At 37.1% G+C, this 19172-nt stretch overlaps 1 protein-coding gene across 5 annotated transcripts in view; it reads left to right on the forward strand.

Annotated features, from left to right (window-relative positions):
- Window positions 1-19172, forward strand: part of Col4a3 (collagen type IV alpha 3 chain) — a 131617-nt gene that overhangs the window by 78347 nt on the left and 34098 nt on the right. For 4 of the 5 annotated variants that reach the window (XM_046439824.2, XM_046439825.2, XM_046439823.2 and 1 more), the window contains exons 14-26: window positions 1387-1449; window positions 1831-1890; window positions 3178-3222; window positions 4018-4071; window positions 4949-4990; window positions 6809-6893; window positions 7992-8027; window positions 9611-9775; window positions 10840-10932; window positions 11407-11502; window positions 13354-13424; window positions 14200-14382; window positions 16180-16348. In XM_046439824.2, the coding sequence (XP_046295780.1) occupies window positions 1387-1449; window positions 1831-1890; window positions 3178-3222; window positions 4018-4071; window positions 4949-4990; window positions 6809-6893; window positions 7992-8027; window positions 9611-9775; window positions 10840-10932; window positions 11407-11502; window positions 13354-13424; window positions 14200-14382; window positions 16180-16348 (1162 nt within the window). Of the gene's footprint in view, window positions 1-1386; window positions 1450-1830; window positions 1891-3177; window positions 3223-4017; window positions 4072-4948; window positions 4991-6808; window positions 6894-7991; window positions 8028-9610; window positions 9776-10839; window positions 10933-11406; window positions 11503-13353; window positions 13425-14199; window positions 14383-16179; window positions 16349-19172 lie in introns of those variants that run through there. The other variant, XM_046439826.2, reaches the window with a different exon arrangement.

Consider the following 19172-nt stretch of genomic DNA (forward strand, 5'->3'; position numbering starts at 1 on the left):
TGTGTCTAACCCAGCTCAGCCCAGCCCCTCAGCAGTCTGCACCTGTAGGTTTTCTTCATCTCCCAGCCTTCACTAATCAACCCAGAAATGTTAGATGGGGAAGACCTGAGGCAAGGGCCCCCCAGGCTCTTGGAGTCTGAGCTGAAATTGGATCTTTTCACCCTTGCTTCTCCATCCCCTCTCACTGTCTGTCACACAGTGTGTCGATCTCATCCAACTGGATGGCAATGACCTAAAGACGGAGGTGAGGGGTACCATAATCAAATGGGATATTTTTAACTCCGCCATTGTAACCCCGAGGGCATTGCAGCCCCCATTCCCCACCAGGAATACTATGTTCCTGTTATTTTGACAATAACATTGGCTTTTTGCTCCCCCAGTGGAGTGAGTGAAAGACCAGGATTTGAGCTGCACTGAATGCTTAGAAAAAGTGAATCTGCATTATAATATACCAGTCTACACACTATGTGACCCAGGATGTCTGGAAGTGAGGATGAGAAATGAGAGGGAAGCTAATAAATTTATGGATTAACTAAGAAATAAACATCCTTCTCTTTGAAACTTATTAATTGCTTGAGGTATCTGCTTCACTAAGCTATAATTCACATAACATGCATACATTTTTAAGTATGTAATTCACAGGTTTTAGTTATAACTAATCTTTAACAGCTTTATAGAATTCACATGACTTAAAAGTCACTCGTTTAGTTTATGATTCACTGGTTCCTCACTGAATGGAAAAATTAGAAAAATAAAATTTCCCTGAGGAAAAATAACTGAGCTTCTTAGAGCTAATCAGCAAAAAGAAAATTAATGAAGGCTAAAACTTCATTGTCTCATAAATGATAGGAAAAATTACATTTATAAAGCCAAGATTTGGAAAATTTAACCCTGGAAAAATAATTGGGGTTGAAAAATAAAAAGAGTGCCCTTCAGAGAAGAATTAGGCAAAATATATTATAGTCAGAAAACGTGATTATAGCTCAAACAAACCTGGTTACTGAATCAGATCATATTATATCACTGACAGAAAACCATTGATCCCAATGAAAATAATTTTAGTATATTAGAAATGAAAGTAAAATACATTAATAATGATCTGATTGTGCTTATAGGAAGCAGATTCAGAAATTCAGTTAGTTTATATATCTTGATCCAAAGACACTTTCTTTTTTAAAGAAAGTCTGCATATAATTTTAGAGGGATCTCATGCATAACGTTTGAAATGGGAGCGACAGAAAGAACTACTATGTTGTGTCAACATGAGGCCCACTAGTAGTTTGTAAACCAGTTTATTGAACAGAGAGTGAACTTTGTCCAAGTGTAATCAGTATGACCTTATTTGATTGGTTGGTTTTTAATGATCTTGAATTGTTTTTGTGGCAGGACCTCAAGGGGGAGAAGGGAGACAAGGGAGCCATGGGAGAATCTGGACCTCCTGGACCCCCGGTAGGTCACTCTAATCACACTGTTCCTCAGATACATAGACTTGAACCTTAGGATGTATTTTGATGCATGTTCTACCTTTAAATATTAATATTACCTGAAACACAGACTCTTGAACTCATAGATCATGAAAATACTAAAATTATTTTATGTCCATTCCTAGCTGAAATACTTGCACTGTTTTTACATGCATGACTTGTCTTTAGCATCTGCTTTTTAGCATCTGTTTTAAAAATACTTATAAATATTTCTCTTTTGGATGACTTATTTTTAAATATGGCTAAATAATCAGAAGTGACCAATTAATAAAAAATAAATAAATACAATCAATGTAAGTGAGAAATCAATAATATATAAAACTTGACATAACTCTAATTCATACAGGGACCACCTGGAGAATCATATGGATCTGCAAAAGGTGCTCCTGGAGAACCTGGCCCACAGGTAAACTAGGAAATTCAGTATCATATGTTGCTTATATTAGTCAGAACTCAGGAATCTTGAGGTTGCAACAATGAGATGCCCAACTCCAACTAGCAGATGTTAAAAAAAATTTTTTTTTAAAGGTTTGGAAAGTGGAATTTTTTGTTCAACTATCTGAGAAGTTCAAGACTAAAACTGGCTTCAAAGACTTTAGAGCCTGAAACAATAAGAGCAGGATTCTCTGCCTCACTTCTGTCTGCCTATCAGCTTTGTGCTGTCCTTTGGCAGATGATCTTCCATGTAAGGGGACAAAGAGTGAAGCCACTTCAGACTCATGGCACTTTAGGCCAGCAGACAACTTCCGAGTAAGGACACCTAAGGAGAGAATCTTTCTCCCTGTGTCTGTAGAGGATGTCCCAGAGAATTAATCTGATTGGCCTGCTCAGGTCATGTGTCTCACTTTGTAACAATAACTTGCCATTGAAAAAGTTCTATGATTGGCCAGGTCAGTGGGGCTGTAAGCTTCTGTGATTGGCAGCCCTATCAGAACCACCTTGAGGGAGGGAAGAGTAGCTCTCCAAAGGAAATGGGGTATAATGTGCCCAGAAGTGGGATGATAGGAAGACAATCAACAGGAACCTAATTCACCACCTGGCTCCATTTTGGAAAGATTTAAACACATATATTATACAAAGCCTATTAAAATTATACATTGAGAAAATGTGCCTTTTTTCCCTAAAAAAAAATTTAGTCAATATGATTTTTAATTTTGTCAGAAAGGGTCTGACAGAATTAAATTGGACATTAGAATAAATATCATTTGTGTATATATAAGTATATATGTATCCATAATAGTTAATCCAAAAGCCATGTCTATTTAGTTAGCACAATATACATTTTATATACCTTTAAATATAGGCATATCTGGGGTTTAGGAAATACCAATGTTTGATATTAATAAATTGACTGTGAACATCTTCCTCAGTCTAGGTTTCCTTTTTCACTTCTGCTAAGTGCTTTCTTGATTTTTCCTTCCAAATTTAAGATGGACAGCATCAACTCTAGTTTAAGCATAGCTGTACTTTCCTCTTTTCCTTCCTTTGACTAATTCTCCAGACTGACTGGCTTCAGCCTTGGTAAGGAAGAGTCAATGCTGTCTTTGTGGTTAACAGTTTTTCCTTATAAAGCCTAGGTAAGAAACCTCACTCAGGCTTTCTTGCATGAGATCAAGAGTAAATGATTGTATCATTTAAGCATTCCATGTTTATTCCAGTTACACATTTATTAACGAATATGTTTTTGTTTTAGGGAAAACCTGGAAAAGGTGGTACCCCTGGCTTCCCTGGCACTGAGGTAAAGACATGACTGTCCATTGATGTAGGGGAAAATGTCAGTCCTACCACCAGATGAAGAAGGACTTTGGGGAGTTACTATATAGTTATGGATGAACAAACAGCTTATTGCTTTAAAAACTACATTTGAGAATCATAATTTTATGTCTTTATGCAAATTATAAAAGTTACCTGAGCACATTATTTAACATTAACAAACCTAGAAGACATGACAGATGAAATTAGCCAGACACAGAAAGACAAATAGCACATGAGCACACTCATAAAGAAGTTTATCAGGTGTAGCTCACCTAGCAGGCAAGAGGCCCTAGGTTCATTCCCAGCACACACACAAAAAATGCTAACCTCATATAAGTAGAGCCTAGAATAATGGTTATCAGAGGCTAAAGAGGGGAGGTGAAGAGGCAAGAAGAGAGAGGTAGGTCAAGAGGTATAAAGTTAGATAAGAGAAATGAGTTTTGTCATCAATTGCACAATAGGGTGACTGTGGTTAACAATAATATAAATTTCAAAATAGCTAGAAGAGAGGATATTAAATACTTTACTATAAAGAAATGATAAAAGATTGAGGTGATGTATATGCTAATGAGCCTGATTTGATCATTACAAAAGTACAGTGTGATAGATACAATCAGTGTATTGTATAATTATGCACCCCATAGATTTGTGCAACTATTAGGTGTCAGTTTAAAAGATAAATTGAAAGAAAATTTAAATAAGTTCAGACTGCTCCTGCTTCACAAAGATGCAATTGATTTCTGTCTGATGACCCTTTTCCTTTTGCTCTTTTCTTTAGGGAGCCAAAGGCAACAGGGGCTTCCCTGGGTTAATGGGTGAAGATGGCATTAAGGTAATCCCCACCCTAACAGCCTATTTTCAGGCATTTTAAATTGATTTGGTATTGCCAACCTTCCTGGGAATAAGGAATCTCAGTCACAGATGTCATTGAAATACCTTAACATATTTGTTAAAAAGAAACTTTACATAAACCTTTGAAGGGTTTATTTTCCAAAGGGAAAATATTAAATTTGTTCTGTGTAGTAGAAGCTGGTCTGGCTTAAGACCCACTATCAAGATTTCAGCTCCCCATGAGAAAGTGGTTGGAAAAGGCTTATAATGGCAGGAGGTGTCTGGTCATTTGAGGTCAAGTGTAGGGTGGATCTCTGCCTCTCACCCTGGTTCATGGATTGCTGAAAGGTCACAATTAGTTGTGATTGCACACCACATCATTTGTTCATGACAACACATTGCAAACATTTTCAAATAAATTTCTATATGTAGATATATGTGCAAATTCTTATCCTTTATTAATATCATTCCTAGTAGAATTCTTAGTGAAACAAAAGGGGTTGGTCTCAGCTGAGCCACTAGAGATTGCATACAGGCCATGGCCTGGTGGTCATGTGCCTTTAATCTGAGCCAGAACATGCATGTGCAAAGCCTGTGAACATCCAGGAAAGGTAGTTGAGTAGAAGCCTGGAGAACCAACAGATCCAGTAACAACCACTTCTTTATGGCCTTATAGATGGAATTCCTGACTCAGATACAGGCTTTCCATGAACATAAAGACAATCTTCCTTTAACTTTAATTTGGATTGTAGATTGTACCTAAATAACACTAATTTTTAATTTTATTGTCCAGCTGTGCATTTTGCTTTTCAACTGTACCAAATACATAAATGCTTTTGATTTACATATTCATAATCTGTAACTGTCTTTCAATGTAGGGATGGAAAGGGGACATCGGCCCCCCAGGATTTCGCGGTCCAGTAAGTGTAACTAATGCTGATACCAGTGTCATCTTGGATGAAGTTCTTCAAAGTACTGAGGAAGTTTCGAGTCAATGTCTCTCATCATTCCCTATAATAGACATGATAGCATTTGCCATTTTATCAAATGAGGGCTAAAAATAGCTGTCAGCATTATTTGTCCATTTTCAATGCATAAGTATTTCTATTTGGTACCTGGGGTGCACTAGAATGCCTATTGGGCTCTGGAGAGGAAAAGCCTGGTGTAGTCAGGCTTGGCCCAAGGTGATCCTGCACCCTCTTAGCAAAGTAAGAGGGCTGCTGCCATGGACAGCTGGTACATAGGACAAGGACACCAGTTCCTTCTTACCCCCACCCAGGCCAGTTATGACAACTCTTGTGCTTTCAGGTAGCAGAAGCCCAGCCATCAGTTTGATGCAGGGTCAACAAAAGCTGGTCATCCCAATGGGGGGGGTCCAATGCAGCTTACAGCACTCCCCTCCCCAGCGCAGTCAAGGTTTTGATATCTGTCAGCTCCTGACTGTAGATAGGCCACATTCTATATTCTAGGACTTCGCAGCTTCAAGAGACACAGGCTCTGAGTTCTGGCATCTATTCATCTCCTGCCTCAAAAGCCTGTGTCTCACATTTAGGGTGCTGAGCAGAGCTGCTATCTCTGATTGGATATGTGGGGGTGGAACAGGTATTTTCTTGTTAGAAATGCCGTCAGATCCCCAAGCTAAGTAAGTTAGCTCAGTAACTGAAGATCGCTACAAAGGATGTTCACTTTTATACTAAAGCAAATGATTGAGATACAAGTAGTCCCTAAATACTTCTAAGGAGCTTCCAGGAAGATTAAATAGACTAATTCATGAAAGTACATAGCAATGTCCAACACCAAGCAAGTGCATTATGTGTTTTATAGAGATTATTATGTTATTATTATTATAATATTTTTGTGATTTTTGTACACATTTCTTACCCAGAGGTTCTTGTTACCTTATTGTTACACAAGTCAATAAAGTAATTGGCTCAGGCAGCATATGAGAAACAAAACAGAGAGTTCTACATATACATACATATATTCTCCTCTTTTTTCCTTCAAAATAAATGAAAAATAAATTAATTCTATGCACAATCTACTTGCCATTGAACTTCAGAGGGATTCTTAGCATTCCCAGCTTACTGGTGTTTTGTTATGCTCAACCCTAACATAATTCTGTTTGCAGCTTCTATTAACGTCAAAAGAAGGTCTGTTTAGGGAATAAATGGTTAAGGAGAACAGCTGGAGGCCCACTGGGCATATAAAAAGTAATGTCCCTTGGTTCTTGCTGGTCAATGCTGTCCTGGATTTTAAAGAATCAATATACATATATTTGTGGATGTGTGGGTTTCCCCATGCTTTGAAATAAAGTGAGTCCATCAGGACCAGCATTTTAAAGCAGTAAAATAGAAAAACAAAACCAAACAACCAAAAAACAACAACTCAGAGTTGATCCTTTGTCATAGTGGTAAGTCACTATTTTGTAAAATTTAAATATCTATTCCTATACATGTGAATATGTATATGTATGTATATACATGGATCACATAATAAAATATATTTCTAATTGAAAGCCCATGAAAAATTATGAAACCAAAAGAAGTCAAATTTCTCTTTAAAGTTGTCCACCTACCTGTGTATGACCACCAAACTCTGGCTAACATATAAACATGGGAATTCACAAAATTAAGGAAAGTACATTTTAGCCCAAATGAAGAAGTTGAAGCAATTTTGCATTTGGTGAGCAATTCATAAATAGCTATCCTTTCTTTTTATTCATTTCCTTTTCCTTTAAGACAGAATATTATGATGCATACCAGGAAAAGGGAGATGAAGGAATCCCAGGCCCTCCAGGACCCAAAGGAGCACATGGCCCACAGGGTGAGGATACATTTCTTCCTAAAACCTCTGCTTTGTTTTTTCTTTCATCCAAAGTAACTAATACCACACACTCATAGAGCTAGGATTTTGAGGGTAGGGAAAGAAAAAAGAAAGCACCTAATTTTGACTAATGGTGGTATTTTTTTCTTTCAATTTTCTTTTTTTTTTTTCATGAACACTTTGTAAGTGGTATGCCATAGAAACTAATTAAATTATCTTTGTATAGCACAGCATGAAATTCAAGTTGTCAAGAAGACACTAACATGGCCAGAAAACAAGAAGAGGGAGTGTAAGAAATCAGTCATCTCACTGTGATTACAAAAGAGAAAAGAGCTGTAACTTGAGAAAATCCATAAAAGCAGGGGACTGACGTCCTAGTTTCCTAGCTCTGCAACTAGACATCATGAACTTAAGGTTTGCATATATGCTATCACTTTTCATAGATCTGAAAGTTCTATGAAAAGTTCTCAGGCAGGTACTCTTATCACTGGCTACATATTAGCATCCCTGGGAACTTCTAACTAATGACCTTGTCAAGGTCCCCCTCCCTGGGATTCTGATTTTATTTTCTGCAGGAGAGTCCTGAACACTGGTAGATTATAAAAACTCCCCCAATTATTTTAATGTACAGCCAGAATTGAGAACTACTTATCTAGGTAAATTATTGATATAAAGAAGATTTCAAAGGAGAATTTTACTTAGAAAAATAAAATGGCAGATAAATATACACATTATGGACAGCTAGAAGCAGTCTGAGATAGAGGAAGAAACCAAACTGCAGATCCTTACAGATCCCAGTGATGTTTAGTTTTCTTACATCTGAACTCCCAACAAAGTACAAAACTCACAGCAGGTTCTTAGCAAGTCTCTGCTGAATTATGTGAAAACAACCAGATGGCATCATTTACTTTTGAATTTTAGACACCTAAAAATAGTTATCTGGCTCCAGTTTGTCTAAATAAGTGATATTTCTAATATTTATCCATATGAGAGCAGGGAAGAAGTATGAAAAACTCTTTGTTACTATGATTATAGTATCACCCAAGATTTCAACTTTTACATCTTTATGAGTAATTAATTAATGTTTTGTCTTTCCAGGTCCCAGTGGTCCCCCTGGAGTTCCTGGAAGTCCTGGTATGTCCTATTTCTTGGAATACAAACAGAAATGCTATTAAAAAAGAAAATACATAGGTCTCTTTTAAGTTTGCGTGATTTATGTAAACCAATGTTCTATTAATCAATCTAAATGTGTTTCTAGCTTCTTAATTTTTATCTTTGTGGTCCAGAATAGAATAGAGAACAGAAGGTGATACAATTTGATACAGAAGTGCTCTTTTTTACTTCTCAGTGGTTTTAACCAAGTATAAGGGTCTCACTGTCAAGGAATTTTCACAGTAACTTTGGGATATGAGCAGGGACCTTCAAACTCAGAAGAGGCACAGAAGCAGAAAACAATGTTATTAAAATGAGTTTGGTTGGAAAATGGCAGCTTTCATTATGTATCAGGTTATACTTTTTCTGTAACATTTTAAATTTTAATCTGTTAGTTATTTGAGTGTTTCTCTTTTGGAAAAGAAAACTAAGATCAGGGATGGTTCTAAAAGGGCCCATCAATTATAATTATAATTGTACTGTATTGTTTTTAAAGAAACAAATCTGAGAAAAAGGAACAGGGACTTGATAAACCAGAGTAGTGGGTGCCCTGACATTGATTATATATTTCTCTATACAATGCTTTATATTAAACTGTTCTGTATTTAATTCATTTAATAATGAATTAAAATGAATCAGATTGCAGAATGAAATGCTTAATATAATATCACCATAGGAAACAGAGACATCGTGGGTAGATATGTGTGTACCTGTAATGTATCCCTGCCTGGAAAAGCATGCTTCAAACTATTAACAGTGGGTATATCTTGAAATTGGAATAGGCAAATAGATATTTTGGAGGCCTGGTCAAAGATGGAGGAAGATCCCTTTCTCCCTACCAGGACCCTGAGTAATGAACAGGCTCCTTTAAAAAGCCAGTGAGTGGGAAATTATAAAGCTCTGAAACTGACCTCAGAAGGATTCTCCTTTATGCTCATGTAATAAAGAATGACCAGATATGACCATGACTGTGTCCTTGGCCCTTAGGTGGTGACGTTTCTCCTCCTAACAGCTCAACTCTTTGCAAGGCAAAGATTTGAGACTGTCCCCTCCTTATATGTTGATGTTTTAGGATTAGGGTGGGATTTGCACCAACTGGCTCAGTTCCCTACCCTGAGCCTCTTTTATGCCCAAGACAACAGGCAGGATTGAAATCCAATTACAACTTTCTTTCCTTTCATTTGGGGCACTGAAAGTAGGTATTTCCTTATCGCTAATTAAAAAAAAAAATCTACAAAATAGCACCAATGGGAGAAGTTCTCTTGAGTACTTATAAATGAAAAGTTTGCAGTGCTTCCCAAACTCTGTTTCAGTCCTTGTAATAAATGACACATCTTATCTCCCTGAAATGGAGAGTTCTGAACTTTGCCACACTGTAATCTAATTTAATAAAACCAAAGAAGATGGAAGTAAGGATATTCACCTTTTATTTTATATACTTTATATATCTCATAATTATGCAACTCTCGTAAATAAGAATATATCACTTATTTTTCATTTGGAAAATAAATATATATTAACTAGGGAAAGTATTTAAAATAAAACAACTGATTATTTTCTCCAAGGATCATCAAGTCCTGGCCTCAGAGGAGCCCCCGGGTGGCCTGGCTTGAAAGGAATCAAAGGGGAGCGAGGACCTCCAGGAAAGAACACTGTGGGCCTGCCTGGGTCCCCTGGCTGTCCTGGTTCACCAGGCCCTGCAGGGCCACCAGGACCTCCAGGACCTCCAGGTAAAGATACACAATGTCCATTGCCCCTGAAAGCAGTTTGCAAATCGGGGGCAGTAAGCTCCATACTGCTTGGCCATTAGTCCGTGGGAGTTTTTCTGAGTGACCTTTGCAGTGGCGTTTCATTTTAGTAACGATCTGTGAAAGAAACTATGGGCGAATGATGACTTTGCAAGGTCTTCCCAGGAGGGAGCAGGGACAAGCGGGGAGAAGCAGAGAAGGAGAACTGGTTATCACAGTGGCCTTGGCAAGGGTGTTTCCTTGCTCGGCCCTTAGAGTCTCTGCCAAGAGGCCTGTCTCAGAATAATCTGTCCCTGGGGAGGAAGAGGCAAGAATTTATCCACCAGCTCCTATTTCCCATGGGTTGTAACTTGCCCCATGGGACAGGACAACCCGTTCCTGCCCACTGCCCCCATTACCAGGCTGGGTTTGCTGGGTTCCCAAGAATCCCATGCCTTGGCATCAGCAGGAAAGTTCAGAGCGGGAGTCCAGAGCTGTGTATCCTGGGTCTGAGACAAGGTGCTGCCAGGGGAAGTGGGTCAGAGGCTACAGAGCTGTAGCCCAAAGGGTTTGGAGTGCACAGAGATTCTGACAATAGCATCCTATCCCCATGTTACCTGCTGAGCATTCTGTGTTGACTCATAGGTCCAATGGGTCCTCTTTAACATATAGCTCAATTTATATTTTAAAACACCTTTCCTGGAATGTTATGTTTCATATTCAACTCTCCTAAGAGACCTAAAAATCTTCTGTATATAAGGGATTTTTAAAAATTATTTGTTTTTAGAAGGGAGGAAGCATTTATTATTCATAGACAATGTGATTATTATAAACCTAGAAAACTTTTAAAAATCTGAAAAACTCTTAATATTAATAAGAGCATTCAGTTAAGTTCTGATTATTTTGAAAAAAAAAAAATTAAAAACTTCCCTTGAAGGTAAACTTTCAAAGACTCAGCTTCCTATACAAAGATGGGTAAAATGTATATGAAATAATCCATATATTAGAATATTTACTAGTTGGAAAAAATAAAAAATAAAAATGACTTTGTTGTTGTCCTTTCATAGGTGATACCATTTTTCGCAAGGGTCCACCTGGCAATCGTGGCCTGCCAGGCCATCTAGGGCCTTCGGGAGTCCCAGGAGTCTATGGGCCCAAAGGTTGGTTCAGTTAATAGTGCTACTCTGTTAGAATAACAGTATTGTCACTGATTTCTTTCCCCCCTGAGACAGCAGTGATCCCAAACAGCGCCAACCTGGGGTGGATCCTTTTCCAAAAATATTAGCTAAAAATATTCCATTACCTGTCAATCAAGAATTCACTTGGCACTTAATTAATTGTCAGATATCACTAGAATGCGAGTTTTATCCTACATGAAAGGAGAGATTGCCTGAAATAGTTGATGTTTAATGCTAGATTTTTAGAATTTCCTCTCCCAGAAGAATTATACAGCTCAGAACAAAAATGTAAGAAGATAGAGTATGTGAACTTTTCTATTAATTGTACAAAGTACTAGATGATTCGGGGCTACCTGGAAAATGTTTAAATATAATTAATGTGTGGATGGTGCACATTCGTCCTTATTGTGAAACTAGGGTATGTTTACAGGTGATGCAAACCTGCTTTCATTTCAGGAGAACCAGGCCTCCTGTGCATAGAGTGCCCCTGTATTCCAGGGCCCCCTGGCCTCCCAGGATTGCCAGGGTTGGATGGTGTCAAAGGAATCCCAGGTACGAACAATTTGCACACAAATTTGTGTTTGTGCAAGGACAGAAAGTAATCCCACTGGGAAATTTAAAGAGCTGTTAGATTGCCAGTTATGACAAACTTGGAGGGAGAATTTCAGAAACATCTACTCTCTTAACCAGATTCATATAAAAGCTGGTATTTTCTCTTTTCCATTTTCACCACTGAACTTTATTGTGCTAGCCAGGAATTGTAACCAGATTCCTGCAGGGTCCAGCAGAAAACTTAAACCAGTGGAGCAACTGAACCAAACAAGCACACAAGACTTCTCTGTGTGCATTTTTTCATGTTCCCACTTTTGACAAGAGTCATAGCCAAGTTAAAAATAAAAATGTATATATAGCCATGTCCTCAGAGCAGGGGACGACACAGAATGGTTGCATGTCCCTATGGCCCAGTAGACATTTGCTTTGGCATAGGGTCTTCTGGGAGGCTGAGTATCAGTACAAAGAAAAAAGACATCAGACATGGGCACATGGCCAGAGAGGAGGACACATACCTGGGCAGGATTCTTTGTCACCTTCAAGTCCCACCCACTTCTTTATGAAGACCTCTGCTACTTTGGGATGACTGCCACTGTCCTGAATCTTGAGACAAGCCTAAGAGAGAAAGGTAGGGGGACTGTTCTTCATGCAGCTCCTATGTGGTGTCCAAGTCTCTGGGGTAACATTCTAACTAGAACAAAAACTCCAAGGAAAGGAGGGAGAGGAGTAAAGGAGAAAAAGATCAGAGACCTGTATTTCCCTACATTTCCCAGAGCTTCATCTCTGACCCAAGGTGCACAGGTGGACAAGTTGCATCATGGTACTTTCCTTAGTTTCTCTATCTTTGGCATTTACAGGTATAGTCAAAGAAGTTATGGGAAAGTAAAATGATTTGGATTGCTATAGAAAAGATGTATTCTGACTCAGTATCTTGCAAAATATGAAACTTGAATAAGCATTAGTTGACTAACTGACCTGAGTCATCCAAAAGATCATTAAAAGGATCATTTTTACATTGATATTTAAACATTCACAGGAGGTATAAAATTACACAGTAAAATACAATTTGGCAAAAGACTCAGAGCTTCAGAAAATTTTGTGTCCACTTGGACTTGCAGTTACCCTTATAAGCATTTATTATAAAGTACATATTTATATAAATTTGAAAAGTAAATATCAACATTGTTTACAATAGCTGTAAGTTGAAAAACAACCCAAATATCTAAAAACAGAAGTTAACTAAATAAATGAGGCTCACCCACATAGTAAGTTATTATCGCAGTCATCTAAAACGAAACTCTAAACCTATACTTACTGACATATGTATGGTAAGTTTCCAAAATAGTGTATATATGAGTCTTATGCATTCATAGACATAAAAATTTAAGAATAATATACATTAAAATGAAGTAAGTGTTATCTGATGATTGACTTATTAGTAATATTTTTGTTTTGTTTGTTACCATTGTTACTGTTTTTGCAATGCTGGGGGTGGAACCCATGGTGAACCCATGGTCTTGCTAGGCAAGTGCTCTACCACTGAGCTACACCCCCAGCCCAATTTTTATTCTCTTCCTTCTGTATAATTTTCTTCAATGAGCATATCACTAGGAAAAATAAGTCCTTAAATTGTAAAGATGAGAATGTTAGGAAGCTAACATCTAAGCGTTCTTGCTTTTTATATTATCTCTTATTCTAGTCACCTACCCTCATTCTCTTATGGCTCTGTTCATTTTATGATTGGAATTGTCTTTCTATCCTCATAAGGAAATGCAGTGTTTTCTTCATATAATGCAAGCTTCAGGGCATTCAGAGTTGGTGTTGCATTGCTGATTGTGGATTGCTTTACAGGAGGTCGAGGTGCTACTGGAGTGAAAGGAAGCCCCGGGTCCCCAGGAAGTGCTGGTCTTCCAGGATTTCCAGTAAGAGTTCATGATCATAAAGCTTTAGGTTTAGTTTGGAAAACTGGTTGCTCTGGAAACATGGCTGCACTACCTGCAGATTATTAATTTGTTTGGCAAAGTGTGGATGTTTAATTGATAGGCAAAGAATAGGTGCTCAATAGATACTCATTGATTAAATGAATAAAGAAATGAATACATGAATGAATTAATGAATTTAGAAATAATTTTCAGTGGTATCAGAGAAAGGAAATTAATCATTGCCTGGGCTCAGGGTGGGAACAGGGATTAACCACAAGTGGATTTGAGAGCAACAGGAGTGATGGAAATATTTTAATATGATGTGATGATTGTGGCATAATTCTATACATTTGCTAAAAATCATTGAATTGTACTGTTACAAAAGATAAATGTTATGGTATATAAATTATAGCTCAACAAAGCCTGTTGAAAAAATTGACATTCATTAACATTGTGAATCAGAAACTTAGACATGGATAAATATATTTAAGTCAACTTATTTAGAGATGTTAAAATTTATCAATAACTAAACATAATCTGAATTATGTTGATTGATGCTTCATAGTGGATTATATTATTGTGTGTATTGTATTGAATTATACTAACTAAATTCTTTTCCAGTTTTGGAAGTTAAAAAAAAACAAAAGTTTGAAATGATATTTATGGGCCAACGAAAATGTGTGTTCCAAAAAAAATCCACATTTATTAAAACTGAAAAGTTCTTGTTGACATTCTTTCTAAGACTGACATAGGACAACTCTGTGTACTACCCTAGGGATTCCCAGGTGCTGAGGGAGATCCTGGACTTAAAGGAGGAAAAGGCGAAACATTTCCACCCCAGGGGCCAGTGGGTGCCCCAGGGGATCCCGGGCTCAGAGGGCATCCAGGGAAAAAGGGCTTGGATGGAATTCCTGGAACTCCGGGAGCTAAAGGATTACCAGGACCTAGAGGAGAACCGGTTGGTGTTTGGCAACTTTTTTGGATTACCCCCTCGCCCATAGATGGAGTGCTGCTCCTTGGTACTGAGATAAGATGATTTCCTTCCATAAAATGGTTGGCTACTTAGCATGGCTCATCATTCTCACTTCAAATGGGACATCTTCAAATTAATAGTTATAACCCATGCAAATATTTATAGTATTTTGACAAAGGAAGTAGGCAACTTTTAATTGAAATTCTACATTGATAATGACTCTGTCTCACATGAAAGTTACATTTTTACATCAAATGAATTTCTAGAGAAGTTCAGAAAATGACTAATAGGGAAAAGTTTTAGTAAATATTTTGGGGGCACTGTTCATTCTTTTAAGTAAAAATAAATGTATAAAAAATGTTAAGAGTATGGAAGTCAAAAGGATTGAATGTTTTGTCATTTAAAATATTTTAGCTTATGTAAATTTGACTTTTTGTGTAATAGACTTTTTCACAGGTTAATTGGGAAATAATCTACCAGATCTATTCTAAAATAACTTGGAATGAAAGACTGAGCCCCTCACACAATGTATCTGTGAGAAGTTTGCTCACACTAGTCTACAAAATACCAGTTTCTTCCAAGGTTAATCAGATTTATCCAATAAAATGGGTCCCACCTTGAACAGATTTGGGGAAATTTGGTAAGCACATTTAAAGATTCATTTACAGACCCTAGTTATCATTATGTAAATGTGACTCCTAACATGTAGACATGGAAAATTGATTTCCTGGGAGCATCTAAGGTTTCCCAGCTCCTGCTTGAGCAAACCGCTGGGCTGTCCACTTGGCAATAGACAGGCTTGTAGCAGAACCAAGTCTGAGTTCTTTTGGTCTAGCATTACTAGAGTTCGTAAGATATCTCCATCGGCATCTCATTATTTTCCTTTTTTAAAGGTTTGGTAAAGATGCTCCAAAAAGTAAATAAGAAAAAGTCAAAGAGGTGATTTGTTGAGTCATGTCCTATGATTATAAAGAAAAAATTTAAAAAAAAAACAAAACGCTGGGTGTGGTGACACAGGCCTGTAATCCCAGTGAGTCACGAGGCTGAGGCAGAAAGATTACAAAGGCAAGGCCAGCCTCAGCAATTCAGCAAGACCTTATCTCAAAAATTAAAAGGGCTGTGGGTATGGCTTTAGTGGTAAAGTGCCCCTGGGTTAAATCCAAAAGTACCAAAAATTTAAAAAGGAGAAAAACCACTTAGCCACCCAGTGATCTCCAACAGTGAAAGTACCTATAAACTTATTTGGGCCCATAAAAGAAGTTCAACTTCTTTTAAGTATACAACTCATTTTTAAAGTTAGAGTGCATGAATTTATTTTAACACAAGGGTAGATATTTTATAAGAAAACTCAATACAGGTAGAATATCTCCTTTGTAATAAAAATACCTGTTGAAAACTATACAAATAAAGGCTTGCTGTACGGGTTTTAGTTTGGAAATGTGCCAACAGCATGAAAGTGACCTCTAAAGCCATTTGAACATTTGAACTTAGTTTAAGTTAGCGATCATCTTATGGGACACGTCATTGGAGAACATCTCAAGTGGGACTTAAGACAGTTTCAAGATGATACAATATTGCTGGATTTCAACATTGCATAAAACAATAGGAGCCCATGGGGCTCTTATTTTTAATAACTGCCAACTGCTTTTTCATTCAAGGGCTTCTCAATGAAAGCCTAGCTGCATTGCTGGCCTAGCGGCTGTTCATATTTGGAGTGAGATCAACATGTATTTGGAAGATAATGGCATGAAGCACTATATAAACATGTTCTTATTGTCACAGGCCTTGAGTGGTGAGAAGGGGGACCAGGGTCCTCCAGGGGATACTGGGTCCCCTGGGTCCCCAGGATCTGCAGGACCTGCTGGACCACCTGGCTATGGACCCCCGGGAGAGCCAGGTCCAAAGGGCACCCAAGGAATTCCTGGAGCCCCAGGACCACCTGGAGAAGCCGGTTGGTTAGTTTTCTTTCCAGTCCTGTTTTCCTATGGGGTGGGTTGATGGTTCCAGGGCTAATTAAGTACCTTCAAGACCAATGACCATATATAAACTCATTTCTAACAAATAGAATATGTGAAATTAACAGCCACTGAGAAAGAATATGTAGGGTATATCAGAGAAAATCCATTTTCCCTGTTACTGGGCATTCAGAGGACTGCATATATCTATTCCTGATATAAGTGTATAGAGTGAAGAGATCCTAAGGGTGAGTGGAAGTCAATCACGATATACCAAGAGGAAGCAAAAACAGAACTTGACTGTGAGAAACCTTACCAAGGCCTCAGCAGCCCAATAACATTATTGCAAATTTGTTCTTTTGAGCTATAACACAATACAAAGGTGGTAAATAAAACTTTATAATACCTAACACAAACGAGGAAAAGTTGTTGGAAAATAGTTTTAAAGACCAGGTAACATTTGGAATTCACAAGTACTGAACATAGCTCTGTATTCAGGAGAAACTAGGTTCTTAATGTTTATGGGTGGGAGTATGGTGGAAACGAGATCAGCATGTTACAGAGAGTTTGAACCCATTTTGCCCCATCTCCCCAGATTTGGAGCACCTATAAAAACAAACTGAGTGACAACTATGCTACTCAAAGTCACTTTGAAATAAGAATTTTATTTGCAGAATTGAAAACTTGGGACAGAATGGGGTTACACAAATAATGCCACCATGGTCATCTTTTACTTCTAAAATCACTTTAAAGGGTGACAGCCCTTTAAAGTGAATCCAGGGTCTCCAAATCATTTCATAGTGTCCCTCATTAGTAAAAAATTTTGAGTAGACAATTTCATAGTTATTTATATGTATTATAAATTGAATGCAATATTTCTATCCAAACATATGTAAAGTTTATATGATACATACACATACACACATATATATATATAATATGTAAAGCTTATTTTATGATACATATATAATTCTTACTTTTGACCTTATCTTACTTTGAAAATTATTGTTCTAATCCAGGGATTAGCAAACTATGATGGTCCATAGTCCAAATCTAGCCCACAGAACAATTTTATATGGTTCATGAGCTAAGAATGGTTTTTACATTTTTAAATAATTGAAAAAATTCTAAGAATATTTTGTGATACATTAAAAAAAATTAATTCAAATCACAGTGTTGATAAAGCTCATTGGAACACAGCCACACTCACTCATTTATGTCGCCTCTCTGGTTTCTCTCATGACACCATGGCAGAATTGCATAGTTGTAACAAAGATCTGGACCACAAAAGCCTAAGATATTTAATATTTTTACATAGAAAGTTTATTGACACATATTTTGATCCATCATTCAGCTCTCTTCTCAAGATTCTGAAAATTAATCTTTAATGAAGAACTCATTGTCATAAAATACATTATTATCAAATTTTTTCCCAGCATATACCATGAATCATATTTTTTTCCATAAACATATGACTATAGTGACCATATCTAATCCCCAATGTGATGTAATATTGGCCACTGTGGTCATAATATTATCTTGAATCCTTATCTATTAGTTGGTTATTATTTCCCTGTTGACAGATAAGGAACTTACCAGAGGTTAAGAAATACGCCCAACAAAAGAACCAAATAGACACTTTTCAAAAGAAGAACTACAAATGGCCAACAAATATATGAAAAAATATTCAGCATCTCTAGCACTTTGGGAAATGCAAATCAAAGCCACATAGAGATTTCATCTCACTCCAGTCAGAATGGCAGTTATCAAGGATACAAATAATAAGCATTGGCAAAGATCTAAGAGAAAAGTACACTCATACATGTACTTTGGTTGGTAGGACTGTAAATTAGTGTAACCTCTCTAGAAGGCAGTGTAGAGATTCTCAAAAAACTAGGATTAGAACCATATGACTCAGTTATCCCACTCTTCAGTATAATTCAAAAGATTTTAAATCTTCCAAAAAATCTAAAATCGGCCTATTATAGGGATGCAACCACATCAATATTTACAGTAGCACAATTAACAATAGCCAAACTATGGAACCAACCTAGGTGCCCTTCAATAGATGAATAGATAAAGAAAATGTAGAATACACATACAGTGGAGTATTACTCAGCTATAAAAAAAGAATAAAATTATGTCATTTGCTAGTAAATGGATGGAACTGGAGATTATAATGCTCAGTGAAATAAGTCAGACCCAGAAAGTCAAAGGACAATTTTTTTCTCTGATATGCAGAAGCTAGTCTAAAATAATACGGGGGAAAGAGAGAAAAGAAATGGGGGTAGGGGGTGGAAACTCCATCAAAAGAAAGATAGGGAGAATACAAGAAGGGTATTGTGGGAGAGGGAGGAAGGACAAGACAAGGGAAAAACAGTGAAATGAACCAGAACTAACTTTCCAATGTACATATATAAATATAATACAGTGAAACTCACCATTATGTATATGCACGAGACACTAATTTTTTAAAAAATGCAAATAGAAAGATGAGTAGAGCAGAGGAAAGGGAACAGGTGAGGAGAGGATAAGGGTAAGTACTGGGAAATTAATTGGAGCAAATTATATCCCATGCATTTATTAGTATGTCAAAATGAATCCTAATGTTATGTATAGCAATTATGAACCAATAAAGAAATTTTTTAAAAATATGCTCAAGCTCACAGGTGATATAAATAGCAATGTCAAGCTTCAAGTCCAGACCAGTGTGTTGGGCCACACTTACTGTTTTGCTCAATATACTTTACTGCCTTCTCATGGAAACTAGTCACTAATATATCAATATCCTATCAGTATTCATCAGCTTAATTCCATATT

Source organism: Marmota monax, unplaced genomic scaffold (assembly GCF_021218885.2).
Source record: "Marmota monax isolate L192 unplaced genomic scaffold, Marmota_monax_Labrador192_F-V1.1 WCK01_AAM20220418_F8-fsc00041, whole genome shotgun sequence".
NCBI classification, from domain to species: domain Eukaryota; kingdom Metazoa; phylum Chordata; class Mammalia; order Rodentia; family Sciuridae; genus Marmota; species Marmota monax.